At 41.5% G+C, this 20,660-nt stretch overlaps 2 protein-coding genes across 2 annotated transcripts in view; one reads left to right on the forward strand and one right to left on the reverse strand.

Annotated features, from left to right (window-relative positions):
• Positions 1-8,259, forward strand: part of LOC117960302 (high-affinity choline transporter 1-like) — a 9,977-nt gene extending 1,718 nt beyond the window's left edge. The window contains exons 3-8 of the mRNA XM_034898126.1: positions 4,531-4,686; positions 4,811-4,959; positions 5,099-5,242; positions 5,472-5,625; positions 6,504-6,721; positions 6,923-8,259. Of these exons, the coding sequence (XP_034754017.1) occupies positions 4,531-4,686; positions 4,811-4,959; positions 5,099-5,242; positions 5,472-5,625; positions 6,504-6,721; positions 6,923-7,423 (1,322 nt within the window). The 3' untranslated portion in view covers positions 7,424-8,259. The remainder of the gene's footprint in view (positions 1-4,530; positions 4,687-4,810; positions 4,960-5,098; positions 5,243-5,471; positions 5,626-6,503; positions 6,722-6,922) is intronic.
• Positions 8,260-11,774: 3,515 nt separating this feature from the next.
• On the reverse strand, positions 11,775-20,525 carry LOC117960313 (ankyrin repeat domain-containing protein 1-like). The gene is made up of 9 exons (XM_034898143.1): positions 20,315-20,525; positions 18,101-18,283; positions 16,250-16,378; positions 15,252-15,359; positions 14,094-14,192; positions 13,905-14,003; positions 13,374-13,472; positions 12,954-13,052; positions 11,775-12,441 (listed from the first exon to the last, which is right to left on the reverse strand). Exons 1-9 carry the CDS (start codon positions 20,339-20,341, stop codon positions 12,346-12,348), a joined length of 939 nt encoding a protein of 312 aa, XP_034754034.1. The 5' UTR covers positions 20,342-20,525; the 3' UTR covers positions 11,775-12,345.
• Between the last annotated feature and the right edge of the window lie 135 nt (positions 20,526-20,660).

Below are 20,660 nucleotides of genomic sequence, written 5' to 3' on the forward strand. Positions count from 1 at the left end.
CACTGAACACAAAACAGGCTAGCTAGCTAGAAACCACTTAGTTAGCCTGTAGCTATATTCCTTAAAAAAACATTCCATTGTTTGCTAGCTAGCTAGAAACCATGTTGCTAGCCCGTAGCAACTTCCATAACAAAAATAAACATTGTTTGATAGCTAGCTAAATCAAATCCCAGTGTGTGTGTGTGTGTGTGTGTGTGTGTGTGTGTGTGTGTGTGTAAGGGTTGAAAGAGCTACACTAGGGTGACCAAAGTCCTCTTTTGCCCGGACATGTCCACTTTTTACGTACTGTCTGGGGCATCTGGGGGTGTTTATAAATTTATGAAAATGTCAGTTTTTCACTGTTTTTCATGGGGCCATTAAGCGTGTACTTAAATTGACCGGCGCTTTGCACACTATGGTACTTTGTTGTCTGACGTAATTCCAGAGAGGCTGCCTTGCGGGCGGCCCTGCAACACGCACATACAGGTAACAGCTCAGACAGGGAGCACATACAGGGAGCAGATCAGACAGGGAGCAGATCAGATCGGGAGCACATACAGGGACCAGATCAGACAGGGAGCACAAACAGGGAGCAGATCTGTCTGGGAGCACATACAGGGAGCAGATCAGACAGGGAGCAGATCAGACAGGGAGCAGATCAGACAGGGAGAACATACAGGGAGCAGATCAGACAGGGAGAACATACAGGGAGCAGATCAGACAGGGAGCACATACAGTGAGCACATACAGGGAGCAGATCAGACAGGGAGAACATACAGGGAGCAGATCAGACAGGGAGAACATACAGGGAGCAGATCAGACAGGGGGCACATACAGGGAGCAGATCTGTCTGGGAGCACATACAGGGAGCAGATCAGACAGGGAGCAGATCAGACAGGGAGCCGATCAGACAGGGAGCAGATCAGACAGGGAGAACATACAGGAAGCAGATCAGACAGGGAGCACATACAGGGAGCACATACAGGGAGCAGATCAGACAGGGAGCAGATCAGACAGGGAGAACATACAGGGAGCAGATCAGACAGGGGGCACATACGGGGGGCAGATCAGACTGGGAGCACACATAAAAATGCTGGACCCCACTTCTTTAAAGGGCTGTTTGATGGTTTAGACTTGGTTTTAGGATTGGAGTTAGAATTACGTTAAAGGGATGATAGAATGGTTGTATAGAGTATATTGCGCTGTTCCTTTATGTCTCCTGATAGGGTATGTAACATTTGTTGGGCTGAAAATGTTGCTTTTGCTGTTCTTTTGGCCCCCATACCACCCTGCTAAATTGACCTGGCTTGAAACGAGAGGTGTTCTGCCTTATATGGTCTGCTCATGAATATTTACGCGCTGATTGGTTAGTGTGCAACAGGACCAACAACACTCACTAAACATCCAAGGTGGAGATAGCATGGAGACTTTAGCTGTTGAACGGTATCTGTTTGAGCCTGAATCAGAGGAAGGATCTGATGCAGAGGAGCAACCTGCCAGGAGATTGGAAATTACTCCTTCAGACTGGTAAATTCGGTCATTTAGCATTTACTTGCATTTTCAACACATAGCCCAACATTAGCCGTTCGTTGTTATACTAGTGTAATACTCACACTTCAGTGTTGTAGCCTAAGAATAACTTTGTATTAGCCTTGTTTTTACATAAGTTACATACATAAGTTATTAATCTGCACACAGACAAATATTTTACAACTTGTACCCTCGCAGTTTCAGTCAAGATGTCCAGTTGGCTGAAAAGTTAGTGGCCAGTTCATATAGCTGCTCACAACGAAAGTCTCTTCGATTGTGATTATGAGTTACGTACATTATTTAACATGTAGTAGCGATATGTTATCTTACAAAAGGACGTCCATTTAGCTGGAGAGGAGCCTACTATTACTGTTTGTAAGCTACGTCTAAAGCATTAGTAATACTCTCGTCTGTGTCAGTAGGTCAAATGTTATCTTGGAAATATACTATCTTGCTGATTAGATCATCTGACTTTGAGAATATTACCTTCTTAACATGTAGTAATATGTAAAGTTACAACTACGGTGCCTCCATCTTACCTTGGCAGGTGTTCTTGTGGAAACTGTGCACACATGCCCCAGGAGAAAGAAAATATATGTTGCCAATAAATACCTCAGGTAACTAAAACAAGATCAATTAACTCAAGCTACTTTATGCTTTCTGCTCATTCAACACATTGCACATTCAGATTTGATGTTTGTAGTATGTGAACATTTATTTTTAGTGCTTATACACGCTTAAACTTACAAATTGTTGGCTCTGTCTTCACTTCTTGTGTAACCTCCCCTTTTGGCCTTTGGGAACAGACGTCTGTACATTAGTTTCCCTTTGGCTGTCTTCCGTTGGGGCTGCACAAAAGGAAATGCAATTGATTGAGATCAGACCAATCAGTGATAATCCAGATGAATAGTTCTATTCCTACTAGAAATAGTTCAATAATGTGTTGGGAATGGCTCACATATTTGATAAAAGTCACTCACTCATGGTAACATTGTTAGATAACACTGCTCTGCTAAATGCTACCCAGTCACAATGCTACACAAACACCATAAGACGTCTGGTTTGGTAAGAATAAGTAGAAAGGTTACCTTGTCTGATATGTGAGGTCTATATTCATGTAGTGCATTATATTAATCATGTGTGTTAACTTCATTATATTTTGAGCTAAAGAGCAAAAGCATTACACATAGTCTGCTTGGTTTCAGTGTGATAGTTCATAAGTTTACTGTGACCTTATAATAGGTTGTTTTGGTGCAATGTGTCCAACCATAGCTCTGCCGATTGAGTTTAATTCTGAAAAGCAGGGCCAAGGGTGGTTAGGGACATGTCCTGTGTTTGGGTTAAGATCCTCTCCAGTAGCAGTCTGAGACCTGTTATCTATTGTGCAGGCCGAGCTCTGCTAGGCATTATCCTTCTGAAGACAAAACACAGCGCACAAACATGTCACGTGGTAGCAACTGAACCCCCTGTGCACATAAGATCAATCAGAAAGGGAAAAGAGTCAGACAAACTTAGGGAGAGCTATGAATGCATATTCTCTGTAACCTTGTCACTGGAATATATATTCTATTGCAATAAACGTTCTTTTATCCAACCTACGGACTTGAACCCTTCTTCATGAAAGAATCTAGAAGGGCAGAATTTCAGCCCAACAGTCCCAAGATGCCACACTCAGAGCATCTGTTTGGCAAGCGGCATCATTTGTGTCTTGTCGCTCTTGTGATGTACTCTGAAATTAAAAAAAACTGCAAATCAATACATTGCAGTCTATATACACATTGTTTTCACAAGATTGACTAGATATCATATGAAATGATAACGTTTCCAGTTCTGTTGTCGAAGCAAACGGGATGACATAGCTACCTAGCTGAGTGACGTTACAGCTTAAGAATAGCTAGTTAGCTTTCTTGCTGAAATATAATAAAAATTAACCTAAAAGGGGACAAACATGCATCGTGAACTATAGATGTAGCTGCATGACAACACAGGGTATTTATTCGAATGGAACAGTTAGGAAAATGAAACGTTAGCCCCTTTGCCATCACAGTTGATCAACACACATTCAGCCTATGCTAAGCTACAGGATACGTTGGCATTGCTAATGTAACTGTTAGCGACAAAATCATACTTACAGCTTGTGGTTGGGATGACCATGCAGTCGGAACAGCAACAGCAGCTTAGCAAATCCGGCTTTAAATTGTCCAAAGTTTGGAAAACTGTCTTTGGGGAAAAAGTTCACCGGGATCTCCTTATAAACATCAGCCATGCCCGTCGAGTGGTTGCTTCCTTGGGAAGACTATGAGAAGTGTCTCCATTCCCTGTACAGCCTGGAACTCTGCATTTACGACCCTGGTTCATTGTCAGTATCCTGGAAAATATTCCAAACTTTCTTCTTAGTAAATCCCGTCAGAGTACAGGAGCAGCGTTCTCAGTTGGACATGTAATTGACCTAACGCTAGCTCCATTATGAACTGGTCTCAGGTCAGTGGCCTGTATGTTAATGTTGGGGCGTGACCGTTCTCCTAATACAGCCATGGGCGGGACAAAGCTACAGGTTCTGAGATCCTGACATCATCTTTTAGCTTTGTTGGGTTTCGCCCGTTTTCAGCGGCAGTTAGAAAATGTGAGATTTTCAGAGGAAAGGCATGTCGATGGGATTTTGAGATCCTATGTATGTCCTATTTAACCACTGAACTGTCGTTATTCACCTATGACAAGGTTAAATCGGTTATGCATTCTATCACCCCTTTAAGGTTAGGGTACGGGGCTAGGGAATGCATTGTGTCAATGATGGATATCCACAACAATAGTGTGTGTGTGTGTGTGTGTGTGTTTGTGTGTGTGTGTTTGTGTTTGTCTGGATGTCACCTAAAGTCATTTCTGTTTTATAAATTTTGATATGGTGGAAAGAAATAAATCATGGTATTTTACACATAACATGTTTTTCTTGTTTTGTTATGTCCCTTCACTTCTTCACTATTTTTTATAACTGTGGTATCTTCTGTCCTCTTATAAATAAAGTTGGCCTGGTGTTTGCAAAGCCAATGAGAGAAAGAAGGTATGTGACGATGATGGACTCTTTCAATGCCAAGTACGGAAAAGTTCTAACAGCTGGACTCTGCTTGGCTGCTATTTCTGTGGATGTGCTCTGGGTGCCCTTAATTCTCCTTGCTTTAGGTATGTAACACACATAAGAACTCTTATTATATTATAGCTATACGCATATGGATATTGTATGTTTATGTATATTATTCACACAAAGACTGGTAATAAAATGTCACTGATACAATATGTCTGACAGGAGGAACCATGAGTGTGATCTTGGATTTGTCCTTCCCTTTGTGCATTTGGATCTCTGCTGCCGTCGCCATTACCTACACACTGCTGGGAGGTCTCTACTCTGTGGCCTACACAGATATTATCCAACTTGTGCTCCTGTTCTTCAGCTTGGTGAGTTTGATATACCTTGAGGTTTCATAGTGTTAGCTTTTTGTTTTAAGAAAACACTCTTACACAAGGAATAAAACACTCCAAAGGACGTATATAAAAGCTTATGTGTGTTTAAATCCATTTCTATTCGTCTCTGCAGTGGATCTGTGTTCCCTTTGTCTTGATGAACCCTTACTCGTTGGACATTAGGAAGACACTGATGAATAACACCTTGCACGCTCCCTGGATTGGTGCACCAGGGCTGAAAAAGTCCTGGATAATGATTGATGATTTCTTATTCTTTGTAAGGAAGCAATAATACAGTTGATATGAGATGGAATGCAATTTGCTCCAGTCTTGATATATATCTTTAGAAAGAGGATAACAGCCATATGTTAATATTTTGTTTTTCACTTTTAACTTAAGAATCAGACAGGTTGTATGCCAAGGCTATTATCTGAAACAAGCTGACAATAATGTCCAGGTTGTAACACAAGTGTTTAATTTGACCAACTAACTGCTCTACTTTTCAGGCACTAGGGAATGTGGGATATCAGGGCAGCCACCAGAGGACTTTGTCGGCGTCTTCAACATCCACAGCCAAGATCACTTGCTTTGTCGCTGCTGTCCTCTTTCCTGTATTTGGGATACCTTCTGTACTGTTTGGGGCAGTTGCTGCATCCACAGGTATTTATATATTCCACATACAAGGGTAAGCTGTGAAAAGTAACATCTTCAAAAAAAAGAAATAAAGTTTGGTTAAGAATTTAAGACTACATCCACACAATACAATTTTTTCAAAGGCATTTTAAATTCAATTGAATTTTATATATGGTATCAAATCATAACAAAAGTTATCCCAAGACACTTTACAGAGCACAGTCTATAATTTAAAAAGCCCAGAAAAATTAATTCACACTTAATCACACTTAATAAAAATGAGGGAACAGTGACTACCTATGGTAGACCTACTAGTTTAGACACTAGTTAGACACTGCAGGGGTCATAGGGTATAGTGTTGCGTAGCAGAGCATATAATTAAAACAAAAAAACAATTTCCGTCCTGACAAACCATTTAGTCGTGATGTCCAAATGAAGCTTCATGAACCATCATGTTTTTACCCAACAAACCAACAGAACATGTGAATTGCTTTAACAATAGCTTGCATCCTGTGCATGTAGGTAGTAGACGTGACTAATAAGACCCAATCAGGGAGTGAACATGGGTGTCTGCATCCTTGTTTTCTGCCTGTCCAGACACAATCCCAGATTAATGAAACAAGGCCTTCAGGAGCAGAATATCCTTATGTACCATGTTCAGACTGGAGGCCAAATGTTCAAGGGCCTGTGTGAGTGCCTTTGCCATGTAATGAACCAACTGCATGAAGGTAAATTTGAAGGTATCTTTGTTAAAAAAAAAAAAAACTGGGCCCACTGTGCTCCTTATAACTTATCACATAGTACTTAGTTCACTTCTTAGTATGTAACGAAGGCTTATCTTAGAATCCCTCAAACAGCGATGTGACTATTTTTCAGTGTTTCCTTCTTGTGTGTCCATGCCTCAGACTGGAACCTGACTTCCTATGGTTCTCCATCTCCATATGAACGAGGGGAATCAGCTCTAGTTCTGCCCCTGACCCTGCAGTATCTCACCCCGGCCTTCATCTCCATCATCGGTAGCGGATGTGTGGCTGCCGCCGCCATGTCATCAGCTGACTCTGCTTTGCTTTCTGCAGCTTCTGTCTTCACCTCCAACATATACAAGACCATACTGAGGCCTCAGGTGAAAAAATAAATAAGTTGTTCTCCACTTCCTGAGCCACAAAATAAAGGTAATGGCATACAGGAGAGAAAAAATGGAATAAAGTGGCATGAAGGGGAAAGATGGGAGAGCTAAAGAAGCAGTGAGAGAGTTATTTAAAGCAGAACAGTCTCAATTATCTGCTGTTTACCTGTTTCTCGTCCTCTCTACTTTCTTCTGCAGGCTTCAGACAGAGAGAGTCTGTGGGTGATCCGTGCTTCTGTCTTGGTAGTGGGCTTAGTTTCCACATCACTGACCAACCTGGAAAACAGCCTGTTGTTGTTCTGGTTCATTAGTGCTGAAGTGGCCTACGTCATAATCTTCCCTCAACTGGTCTGCGTCTTGTTCTTCAACGTCTCCAACGGTTACGGGGCTGTGATGGGCTTGCTGGTGGGAACTGTGTTAAGGATGCTCAGTGGAAACCCATCACTCGGGTTAGCACCAGTCATTCACTTCCCAGGATGCGCTCTTGAGGACGGTGTTTATGTCCAGTATTCTCCGGTTAAGACTATCTCCATGCTGTCTGCCGTCGCTGCCATCTTATATTTCTCCTACATTGCGTCTATGCTCTTCAACAAAGGCTTGCTTCCTGAGAAGTGGGATGTGTTCAAAGTGAAAGTCCAGCACTCACCACAACCAGAGACAGTAACGAATGTTGCAACAGAACAAACTCAGATTTTGTAAGTGAAGTTGTAAGCGTTCATGCATGTGGCAGTGTCAGTTTTTTTTAAGCAGAATACAAACTAGTAAATACCATAGACTGTAAAAGAAAAACTGGACCACACATCTCCACGCCCTCCAACTGTACAAAACCTAAGCCACGATATCTAGAATACAGGTGCCGCCATCTTGAAAGTTTGGAGTCTGTGCAGTCTTTGATAGGGCAGTGGAGCTGACGTATTAAAGTCCTGCCCATACACCCCATACAAACCAATCATAAGCTATCAATCATGACGTTTCACACTGGTTTTATAGCATTAAAAAAAAAAAAAAACTTGTGCACTTGAAGAAACATTAGCGTCAAACGAGCTACCTAAAATGACAGAAACAATATTTGGGAACAAAGTATCTGAAGGGTACTTTGATGTTTTTAGTTTGGCCCATGTCCCATTGGCTAAAATAGAGGGGACAGGGTTTATGACCTTTACTGCAGCGAGCCACCAGGGGGGGAGACCGAGATGTTTTGTGTCTGTGGTTGGAGACTAGTCAGGTGTGGCCACTGCAACTGGCACCGCGTCGTTTAGAGTCTGAATTGTAGCTCAAAGCATAAAAAAAGTTGCATTTGGTTTGTAGTATCCGCTACAGTAACAATCATTAGTTTGTTTGTATTGATATATTTTCATTAATATGGAAGCTACAGTGGAGGTATAGCGGTACATGACGGCTCCACCGCTGGAAAGATCTGAAGACCCACTGGATACCGGATAAATCATGAAAATGTGCCCCCTCATCTTTTTATACTGGCTAAACGTAAACTTCTCTAAATGTGGAAAGGTTGTAAGAAAAAAAATAAACATGCTCAGTCCAAAAAGTGTGGAAAAATTATGTTCCTTTATGAAAATTGTTGAGTGTTCCCTATCCCACTTACCCCCCGGCCATAGTAAAACAAGCACACCCAGCTTGTGCCGTATTTTCCCAGCACATCCTCTGTTTTCCCGATACCAATACACAAATTCATCCCATTGTTAGTATACGTGTGTGTCACTAGTCTAAAGCCTCCTGTCCTCTATCTTGTCGGATAATTTAGATGCAGTTACTGAAACTTCTAGTAATGAACCCATTTTCAAACCAATTCCTCTAAATGGTTCAGGGCTTCACCAAAGCTTAATATGACCATCACCAATACTCCCAAAACAGGACAGAAGAGGGCAGCTGGCCCATACCAACATTACATTAAACATTATGGGCCCTATCTTGCACCCAGTGCAAGTGTCTTTGCTAGTTGTAGACCGTGCTGTGCACAAGTCGTTTAAATAGCGAATGCACCTGCGCTCGTCTTTGTGCCCATGGGCGTGCTGGTCTTACAGGGAGGTGTGTTCAGGTGCATTTTGGGCATATTGCTATCTTGAGGCAGCGGTTAGTGGCTTATGCACAGCAGGTGCTCACTGTGCTTGTAACACACACAGGTAAGCGCAGCCGCAATCACACATGCAAAACGTTACAAATGAAAATATTACGGTGTAAATCTTCCATCATAATAACAATGCGCCAAAGTCCAAACGCGCCTGGCTTTTAAAAGGAATAGGAGGTGACCTCCGATTGGTTGATTGCATGTTACATCCAAAAAACACCTATGATGAATGAATACATTAAATACAGCCCTTTTGAACAATGCGCCCAGCGCACAGACTTTATGCCCAACGTTAAACTAGCAAAAGTAGATTTGGCCCCGCCCTTAAAGGGGAATTCCAGTTGATTCCAACACGTAGCTCTGTTATTTGTAAATGAGTAGTGCTGTCAATAAAGACAAAAATGAAACCAATCAGTGCAGTCTACACCGTGTTATCCTCCTGCTAGAGTTAGCATCCGACAGGCTTCAACAGGGCAAGTTAGAAACGTGTTTTTAGCCTCTAAACATGTTCAAAAGGTCATTAAAAGTGCCCCTCCCATGTCACCCCCCCATTCCTTCCGAGGGAACACAGTGAATCTGACAGCTGTAGATGTGACAGAAATGCATGAAAGTTGTGTTAATTTAGTTGTGTTTTTGGAAGGTTACACATGTATTCATTTTTTACTTTTACAGCAAGGTGACAAAAATGACTTGTTCAGGGAGGGAGTGGAGCTCTGTCTCCACAGCTTGCAGATCCTGTTCTTCTTTGTCTTCAATAAAAAAAGAAGCTTCAACTCAATTCAATTCTGTTTTATTCAATCAGTCCATAAATACAAGGCAAAATGCACATACATCGTCAATGATAAAAATACATCTGATATGTATTAAGAACTATTTTATCCTCATATACACTGATCAAACAGCCTCTGACCTATCTCTGTAGGTTGCTGTGACAACTGTCTTGCCTCTCTAGTGAAATGCGTGAAGTGATTTTAAGTTGGAGTTTTATTTTGAAGGGTAAAACTGACGAGTTAAGCTGTGCTGCCGACGGCGCAAGTGACGCAAAACACACTTTGAACACATATTTAGGCGGCTTGAGAGTCCAGATTGAGACACATTTGTAGAAATCTTTGTTTTCTATAAGGAAACGCTGAACCTACTTGTACAATCACAATCTTCAACGCTGTACAATCTGCTAAAAACATCAATTAAAAAGAATTTACAACGAAATCTGATTGGAATCCGCACCTTCAAATGTGGGTTCATTTACTTTTTTTTTTTTTTTGCTGTCCGAGCTTTTAAAAATCAATCTGTTTATTCCAAAACAACAGATATGGGCTGCCAGTCTAAACAAGGTCTTATTGTATCACTGATAAGTTGAACCTGAGATGCTCAATCTGACCTTCAGTAAAAAAAACAGCGACAATCTGACCAAGCTGAACTTTGTCTGAAAGTTGTCTAGACTAAACCTACAAACAAAGGCCTGTTCAATCTTTGAGGTTCGAGGAAAATCAAGGTTGGCTATGAAAAACAACAAAAAATGAAATGGTTTTTCAAAATGATAAATGGTGCTTCAAAAGTGTTATGCAGCCGAGAGTAAGATGAGTCAAAGTACCTGAGTAACTGGCGTGAATATTTAGCACACTTGCTCAGCTGTAAGTGTCCCTTTAAAGCAGTCCGGATTCAAAAAGGTTGATTTTGATGCTGATCCCAAACGTCAATAAAGAAGGTCTAAGGGTCATCATCCCCTTCAAATCCTGGCACATCACTCCTGTCCTAAAACAACTCCACTGGCTCCCCATCTCCAACCAGATCACCTACAAAATCCTGGTCCTCACCTACAAAGCCCTCCACCTTCTGGATCCCTCTTGACCTCCTCTCCACCTACAAACCCTGAGTCTAACCTCTGCAGTTTTGGGGACAGAGCCTTCTCCAGGGCAGCTCCCCAGGCTCTGGAGCTCCCTCCCCCAAGAGATCCGCACCTCTGAGTCCCTCACCCTCCTCCAGTCCCACCTCAAGACCCATCTCTTCCCCTCTGCCTATCAATAGCCCCGAACCCCCTTCCTTCTCATTTGTGCCTGAATCTTGTGCATTGTTTTATTATCTTCCTGCACTGTAAAATGCTATGAAAAGCGCTATATAAATTCAATTTATTATTATTATCATTGTTATTATTATTATTAAGTGGAGAGATTCTTCACATTATGATCCAAAACTCGTCTGGATGTTGTAAGTATAACAACACACATCATCTAGAAAGAAGAAGCTCAGTGCCTCCAGAACATTTTCTAACTTTTCACACCGACCTGGAGTCATTTTATTTTAGGCTCTGTGCCAAATTTGGCGTGAATCGGCCATTTTGTTTTTTATTTTAAGACTAGGCTTTTATGTCTATAATACAGCTTAGAATTAAAAGGGAAGGAAGGGAATGACATGCAGCAAACGGCTGCAGGTTGGAGTCGAACCTGCGGTTGCTGCATCTGGGGTTAGAACTCTATACATGGGCGTGTGCTCTACCAGGTGAGCTAACCATTTTTTTTCTTCATTTTTTATAATAATTGGCTAAATCGCGATGTATGCAAAACCAACTTTTTGATACTCCTCCAAGGGCTTGAGTCCGAACTGCACAACATGTTACATGTACACACGATGGACCCTCACAACAAAAAGTGATCAAAAGATAAGGCTCCCGTCAGACCCCCAACGCGCTGGGAGGGCGGGAGCCCGTTCATTGCTGCTTGCAGCTTTGATTAAATTTGTTTTTGCACTAAAGTCGATCCACAGACTGTTGATCCAATGGGACTGTGAAGACAGTGTGGCAGTTGTTTTTGTTATTTAGTAAACGGAAATGTATCAATTCTAAGTTAATATAATTGGTTCAAACCTGACCATAAAATAACCAAACCAACCACAGTATAACTCGAGAGTCCCTCAGCTCAGAGATTCATTGGTTGGTGTTGAAATAAATCAATCGAACCCAATAAATCGGTTGCTGACAGTGAGTCAATAATCAATAAATACATCTCAACACGTTATTGCTAACTTCAAACTCAGCTTAAAGAGTTAGAAAAAAAAGAAGAACATCTTCATGCTGTCGGCCGAGACATTGTCCAGCAAAGTTTGCCGATTCAATGAATCTATCGGTGCTAATGATCACATCATTAACAACATCCTTATTAGAGTTCACAGTGGTAATTAAATCGCTCCTTCACGTCACTGCTGCCACATGAAGAGGTTACCTTGCCAAAAGCCAGGATGGTTCAAATCCCTGAACCAGGTAATGACTGTTAGTTAAGATATCTTCCAGCCCCCAAACGCTCCAGCTGGGCCAACATTACATTATTTTCACGAGGGGGTCGATACCTGTCACTCAACAAGCAAGACAGTTTGAATGTGACGTGAACCCTCGGCACAGCCTGGCCGGATAAAACAGCTAGTTAAAAACAGACTTGTGTGCTCCCTGAGCCGCAGTATGGACATGACTAGAATGGGCTAAAGCCAGTAGGTCATGTGACTGGATGTCATGTTGAAGTCCTGCTTTTACTGGAATGTTGTGTCACTGGATGGCTTTGTCCTTGCTGCTGAAGTTACACAGGAGGCTCTTGGCTCCGTTCTGCCACGCGTACAGCGTCTCCAGTGGAGATTTCCCATCCTGCACAGGAGAAAAAAACGCATAAGAGTGCAAAGTGTTAAGGAAAAATTTAGGAGCAGCTTCAAATCTGGATACATGAAGACTTAAGAGACTTGGATGTCTAAAGGGCAATTTATGCTTCTGTGTTAAATGCATTTATTTTTATTTTTATAAATAGTCTGTCCTTAATTGCAGGAGTGAAGTCTGGTGTGCGGGAGTCAGGGTTCCAGCTGCCGCTCATCTACACTAATCACCTCTGCTTCAAATACCCGGCCAACCTACCACGCTTTGTCAGGTCATAGTCAAGATCACCATGTTAGTGGCTCTGCTGATGCAACCTGTTATACCAGTTTCTTTTTTTGACTTTTGCTTGTCCTGATTATTCTTTGTCTGCCACAGTTCTGTGAACCAGACTCCTGCTCTTGATTGACCCGTGTAGATACGGCAGGGTACAGTAGTCGTGGTTACCCCGAGAGGCTGTACGTTTGCTTCCTGCTAAGTGACACAGGATTTGTTGGTTGCTCGGTACTTACACAGTTCTTTGTGTTGAGACTGGCCCCGTACATCATCAACAGCTTGATCATCTTGAATCTGTTAATTCTCACGGCATCGTGCATGGGCGTGTCTCCGTCCTTCAGTCAGGGAGCAAAACAGATGTTCAGCATCAGTTCAAACTTTAATTGACCAACTTGTGTTTCTTTCACCACATAATCAGCAGCATCTTGCCGAGCGTGAAATTATGAATTATTTTGACTAATAGTCAAGATCAGAGGAACGAACAGATGAGTTTAGTTAGGAATCCAATCCATTTTTGGTGGTGATTTGGTTAAAATGAAACCCATATTTCAGATGTGGACATCTTTCAAAGGGGGCAAATTGGACCAGAGGACAACAGGAGGGTTAAATAACGCAGCTGTGATCTGTGTGTGTGTGTGTCAAGTCTGACGCCTTACTCTGTCTTTGGCGTTGACGTCGGCTCCGCAGTGGATGAGATGCTCGGCGCAATCACAGTGTCCGGTCCGCACAGCAACATGAAGGGGGGTGCTCTGCAACTGCATGAGGAGAGGAGAAGGCGTCAGTTAGCTCAATGCATGAAAAACATCAGAAAATGTCACTAAAAGTACTGTGTGTGTGTGTGTGTGTGTGTGTGCCTGCGTGTGTGTAATGATGCATTTGGAACACATGGGTCATGTCAGCTGATGGGACATGGGACAAACAAAAGAAATCAAAGTGCACCTCAACTAAATGCTAATTGAGGTAGTTGATGCCCGCTGATGTATGTTCCAGCGTTCATGTGTCTGATTGGTTTGATTTGGACTTCTGATTGGTCCAGCGGGTTCATGGGCGGGTCTACTGCGCAGACTCGGGCTCCATATAAACAACGTGGGGGCGCCCGCATTGGGGATATTTTGTCTTTACTTTTTGTGCAATGGGAGGAAGTGGAGACACGTCGGCCATCTTTATGTCCACTCTGTGGTACCCACCTTGTCTCTGTAGGAGAACTTGGCTCCCTGGTCGAGGAGGAGCTGTAGCGCTGGCAGGCTGCCTCCTCTGCAGGCCCAGTGGACCGCTGTGGCCTCCAGCTGCAACCCAGACACACACACACCAAACTATTAGATGTGTGTGTGTGTGTTTCAGTGTGTATTTGAGATGAGAGTTCTAAGATGCCTCACCTTGTCTTTTTTCTCGATGGCAGCGCCGGCCTCCAGGAGCCTTTTCATCACCTCCACGTGTCCTTTGAACGAGGCTTTGTGCAGCGCTGTTCTCTGAAACTGGAACATTTCAGAGATCACAAACACTTCCTCTACTGAAACTGCAAAACACTGAGTAGCTCAACTCAACTCTCAAAGTAGCTTCATAGTCACTATGTTGAAGGGTCAGACAACAATGTACCGAAATGTGAGTCAGTTCCCTGAGGCATACAACAACAAAAACAAGTACAAGTAAAGGCTGTAATGGGAAAATTACATAGACAATCATTTTCTTTCAATAATTGTTCATCTCTTAAGGAATTTTTTTATTATAAGTAAATCCTTCAATTTGCAATTTGAAATATGTGAATATCCCAAAATAAGTCCTCCAGTATTGGAGACAGCTAAACATGTTATGAATCTGCATGTCTCCACTGTAAGCAAGGTTGGAGCCATGAAGCATTCTACAGACGAGATAAATCTCTGATTTCTCAGACAGAATGACGGCTAAAGTCATTCCTGACGCACTAGAGACAGATGCACGGGGATATAAGGAGGTGTACTACTGATTGTATTCACCAGAACTGTGGCCACTCTGTAACTCTGTACATGGTGAAAGCTGTTCTCGTCATTTGATCGTTCTCTGCAGAAAACAATTAAACCCTTCCACCGAATACCTGAAACCTTTGACCCAGTTTGCAGCCTGTCTTTATTTTGTTTCAACAAGGTCTCTTCTGCCACTCAAATCCCTCCCTCGCTGTGCAGAAACTTCCACAACAAGGCACACATCACTGAGAACACCAACAATAAAGTGCAATGTAGTGATGTGTTATTTAATCATGAAACTATTTTTTTGTCAAGATTATTTTTGGGGCTTTTCTGCCTTTGAGAAAGGGTAGAGAGAGGGGTGAAGACATGCAGGAAATCGTCACAGGTCAAGTATTTAAAGTTGAGCCCTTCATACCACTCTCTACTGTGTCTCTCTCAATGCTACGTCATCTTAAAGCGCCGCGTAGCTGCTGCTCTGCCCTGTGCCTTCTGGACGCTGAGGGGTGATTTTTGCGGTGTATCTGACGCAGACAGCCAATGCCCAATCGTTGATATTTTCTGATTTCGGAGACGTGACAGTGGGACACTTACGTGGTCAGCTGCGTTGGGGTTCCCTCCGTCACTCAGGTACTTCTCCACCACAGGCAGCTTGTTCTCCATGGCTGCTGTCAGAAACAGCTGCTCATCCACAGTCTCTGGCTGAAAGGTAGAAAAAAGACAAGATACTTCCAGGTAAATACTACAGTTAGTAGTAGTTCTGAAATATATATGCTTTGGCCTAGTTCCCTGCAGCTCAGTCACACATTACCAGCCCTATCTCCACAGTCCTGGAGCATGGTCTGGCCCTTCCACACATATGTTCCAGCTTAGGGGAAGAACTACGCTTTCTTTAACTCTCTCATTGTCCTCGGGTCAAATTAACCCGTTTTCCTATATCAATGTTCTTTTTAATTCCCCAAAATAGCAAGATTGATTCCACACAATGCTCTTTGGCAAGTACAAATCTCTAAATTTCATAAATTTTGGGGAGTTTTATTCCATTTTACAGCATTTGAAAAACAAATTGAAGTGGTTTTGAAATAGTATTGAGTAAAAGTCGACATATTCCAGTCTGTGATTATCATCAACATCCATTCCTTTAATTTTAGTTACTAAATAATTCCTAATTTTTGCTTTTCTAACTCAAACATTAGGTATAATTTTCTAAATGAGGTTCTTTGATCATAAATTCCAAAAGTAAAAACTAAAGTTAGTAAGTTAGAAAAAGTGACCAACATGGAAAGAAAGTATCAAAATTGTTAAAAAAAAAGGGACAAAAGCTTAAGAAAAAGTTAAAAACATTTATAAAAACCATCAACAAAAATGTTGATTTTCAAATTTTACAGGAAAACAACACAAGGGTTAAACACCTGATGTCATCCTAAGAGTTATAATATAAATATATTTTTAAAATAATTTGTGGTTTAAAAAATCAGGAACTAATGATATTATAAGATGAATGTTCCACTGACAGCAAAGGATTTGTTTGCTGAGTCTGGTAAAGCAGCTAAGGTCATTAAAACTGCAAAATGAAGAACACATCATCTCACCAGGGTCTCAGGCTCGGGCTGTGGCTTCTTGTGGACCGGAGCCTTCCTCTCCCTCCTCCTCTTCCTCAGCTGCAGGATGTTGAACAGGTCATCCACCGTCTCCAACTTCAGCCGACCGCTTTTATCCGTCTGACAGGACAGATAGAAACTTGGGTTAAAAAGCAGCTTTGACTCTCCTACTTATTGTGAATAATAACCCTGACCCTGTTCCTCAAAACCCTGCAAACCCTGCTTCATCCCCGCTGTTGTCTCCCCGCCGACATGCATGGACATTTTGTTTTTTCTGAGTCAACTTTTAAATGAAAAACCTTTTATCAAGGTTATGGTTGTCTTTTTCGACCCTTCTGTGGTATTCTTCCAAATGATTTTCTCACTTTTCACTCACCCAAATTTTTAAAGCTTTTTTTTTTCTTAAGTTTGTCACTTTATTTTACATTTTGTTCCTTTTTTTGACATTTTTTTCTCTTTTTTTAAACAAGTTTTTTTTTACCAATTGTTTTTTCTCCAAATGTTATCAAAAAACATCCAAATTAAATTAAAGTAGTGACCGGATTATTTATTTAACTTGTGAGAAGCGTTGCTGGGAACCATCCAAGTTGTTTTGTATTTTGATGGACAAGATGTGTAACACTTCCCAAAAGTCTCCAGGTGGCGGCATGGACCAACAAACAACCTCACTATCAACTACTAACCAGTGGGGAGTGTTACTGTACAATAAACAAGTACTGCACTCGTGTACAATGAAGTATTTTAATTTCAGAATTTTAAATTCAAGCAATTATATGCTCCTACTCTTCCTTGTTCCATCCACTGTATTTCAGATCAAATATGAACTTTTTATGCTGAACCAGTGATTCCCAACCAGGGTACATGTACCCCAGGGGTACTTCTGCTGCTGCCAGCGAGTGTACAGTAGCTCAACTAATCCGGGGGGCTTTTTCTTTTTATTGGTGCCAGTGGATAGACAGAAATGGGGGAGGGAGCTGGGAGAATAACGGTTTCCAACATTTGATCTATGCAACGCCCAAAACACCCTTTCCTCAATTGTGATATCATTCGTTAACTACAGGTAACGTGAATGGTAGACACTTATCATCGCCTCGTGGGTTTTTCCAGAATACTGGTAGAGGATGGATCCAGGCCGCGTGGATGGAAGAATCCAGTCTCAAAGCAGTGGATTATGAAAGCACTAATACATGATATATATTAATAAAGTAGCACAAAATGAAATAGGACCAAGCCTAGTCATACGTTTTGAATGTAGATTTTGCCAGACGCCCCCCCCCCCATTCCACTTTTGCTAGTTTGATGGCAGAAAAAAGAGTACATGGTTCAAAAGTGTTGTGTTTAGTGTCTTCATTCATCATTGGCACATTGCTATGATGGAGGATTTGTTGAGCAGGAAGGAGAGAAGAAAATGATCTGCTCGTGTGTGAATAGACAGCAGATCATATCACAATACTATTTCACTTTGTAATATTTACATTTTTTAATTTTGCATGTGTGTGTGCTGTGGCGCTTCCCTGTGTGTGTGTGTGTGTAACAAACATGTGCTGTTAACCTTTATTTTGTCCTTGGGTCAAATTTGACCCGTTTTCAGTTAATTGTTGTTTTTTTGCACCAAAGAATTAGCCATCAAAATAAGCATTAGCCTACATTAAAAATATCCAAAAAAGAAACCACAACATTAAAAAAGAGACAAAAATGTCGGAAAAAGCGATAATGATGTTGAAAAAAGTGACGGGAAGACAACACAAGGGTTAGAATAAGAATGAAATGCTGTGTCATTGACTGTAGACTGTAGTTTTTGTCGGTGATTGTGCACGCTTGTTGTCCGCTGTGTGTTCTCACGTTAAGAGCTGCCACGCTGACTTCCTCGTGCTCGCTGCCGCTGTCGCTCTCCTCTGACAGAGCTCCGCCCACCAGCTCCCTGTCGGACCTGCGCTCATCCTGCTTCTCCTGATCCACGCCCGCCTCGTACACGCCTCCTTGGAAGTGGTCGGCCTCTTTGCCATCTGACCTCTTACCAGACACCTGAGGGAGAGGAGAGATGGGCGTGGTGAGGACACTCTGAGCCTGCTTCATTACACCGGTACACAGGAGACATATGCAGTATTAAACCAGGGATGTTGGACTGGGAAAGTGCGGAGGGCCCAAAAAGATGGTAGAATGATCAGCTGTGGATGCGAGGAGGGGCCCGTAGCCTTTCAACAGGGCCCAGAATATTGTGCTGCGCCCCTGCATAAAACGCAGGGGTCCAAGAAGTATTCAGATCCTTTACTGAAGTAAAAGTACTAACACAACACTGTAAGAAATACTCTGTTGCAAGTAAATATCCTGCTTTGTAAATGTTATTGAAGTAAAAGTCTGTAAGTATAATTAGGAAAATGTGGTTAAAGTATTAAAAGTAAAAGTTCTCAATGCAGTAAAATCCCCCCATTGTAGAAACTGTAAAGGATCTAAACAGCTGTTTAATGACATCATCAGCTCAGCTGGACCTGGAGCCGTTATATTGTTGCTATGGTTACTTTATAATAAAACATCAGATCATGCACTACACTAGTAGTAGTAGTACACAGTAACTAAAAGTAGCTAGTAACTAAAGCTGTCAGATGAATGTAGTAAAGTAAAAAGTAGAATATTTCTCTCTAAAATGTAACGGAGTAGAAATACAAAGTGGCATGAAAAGAAAAGACTCAAAGTAAAGTACAAGTACATCAACAGTTGGACTTAAGTACAACCCTGGAGTACATGTACTTAGTTACATTCCACCAGTGGTTAAACCTCGTTCAGCCGATGTCGCGGTCCATGAGACCTGAGTTCTGTCTCTGTTTTCATAAAAGTCTAAATGTATGTCGAGAGCTGAAAAAATAGATATTTGTTTAAGTAAACTGTAACTTCTTTGCATTTCGATCAGGGGAAGACAAAAAAAATTAAAGGAGTGTTGAGGAAATGCTGAAACTGTTAACAGAGTCCTACACTAACGGCCCAAAGATCTGTAATCTCAGCTTTTTTGTTGATTCAGACGTCAGAGTGATACACATCTCCCAGCATTCAACCAAGAGAGGAATGTAAACACAAACACACACACACACACACACACACACAGACACACCGTGTGCGCCGTATGTGGCGGCTGCCAATAATAGTGGACATGGTACATTTCTTATATACTGTACAACAGTACAACTGTACTACTGTACTACAAATAGTCTGCACCGATAACCTAGTACACACACACACACACAAACACACACACACACACACACACACACACACAGAACACCAGTTGAGGTAGTAACTACAAGAACATTAAGGACAAGCTGTAAGAACAATGATGGGTGAACTCATTTGAAGAGAGACTTACTGTTATCCAACATTAAAGTTGTAATTAAGATGTCCTCTAAGATTGTAAAGTAAAAGGTAATTAAGGGATTAAATTAGGCAATTTAACGAACCCTGAATTTAGATAAGGAGACGTAATTAAGGTAATTTGAAGTTGTTTTTAAAGGTTGTTGGTCCTGAGCTGAACTGTACTTTTTTTTCTTGTTAACTTTGCAACAAGATATATTTGTTATATGTGAAGTGAAAGTAAGGAGTGTAGATGACTTTAGATGTAGAAAGTCATGGACACTGATACAAACTTTACATGGAAATGGCAAACCGATTTTAAAAATCTGTCCCAAAGATTCCACAATCGATTGATTTCCCTCAGCATCATCCTGTTATCCTTCTGCCAGCAGAGCGTCACAACAGACGTTATTTCATATTATGAGAAAAAAAATGGAGAATGGTTATGAGAAAAAAAAATCTTTTAATGAAAACAAAAATTCTTTAGCTTCTCCTTTTCAAATTAATAAAAACCTCCCATTTGTTTTTTTCCAGCTTCTTTTTGACACTGCTCTGCTCCCCTTACAGTAGTTGCTGCTCTCATAATAATAGTAGTAATAATAATAATAATAATAATAATAATAATAATAATAATAATAATAATAATAATAATAATAACCATAATAATAATAATAATAATAATCATTTCCATTAACACATGTCAGCATATCTTACCAGTTCCTCAACACTGTGCAGTCCCATTCTTCTCCCTGATATGAAGTAGTTTAATATCCACTGGTCTTCAGCTGGGATGGTCAGTGTCTCTAAGTCTATCTGTATGTCTCTCTATCTGTCTGTCTGTCTCTCTATCTGTCTGTCTCTATATGTCTGTCTGTCTCTATCGGTCTGTCTGTCTGTCTCTCTCTCTATCTGTCTCTTCTGTCTCACACCCTCAGTCTCTTATATAGCCCCGTCATAACCTCTGTAGAAAAAAAAAATAGGGGGCCCGTCACTCAACTCAGATCACATTACTGTCTTCATGTGCTCATTTGGCCCGCCGAGCGCTACCGGCATCACCCCC

The sequence above is a fragment of the Etheostoma cragini genome, chromosome 17 (assembly GCF_013103735.1).
Source record: "Etheostoma cragini isolate CJK2018 chromosome 17, CSU_Ecrag_1.0, whole genome shotgun sequence".
NCBI lineage: Eukaryota > Metazoa > Chordata > Actinopteri > Perciformes > Percidae > Etheostoma > Etheostoma cragini.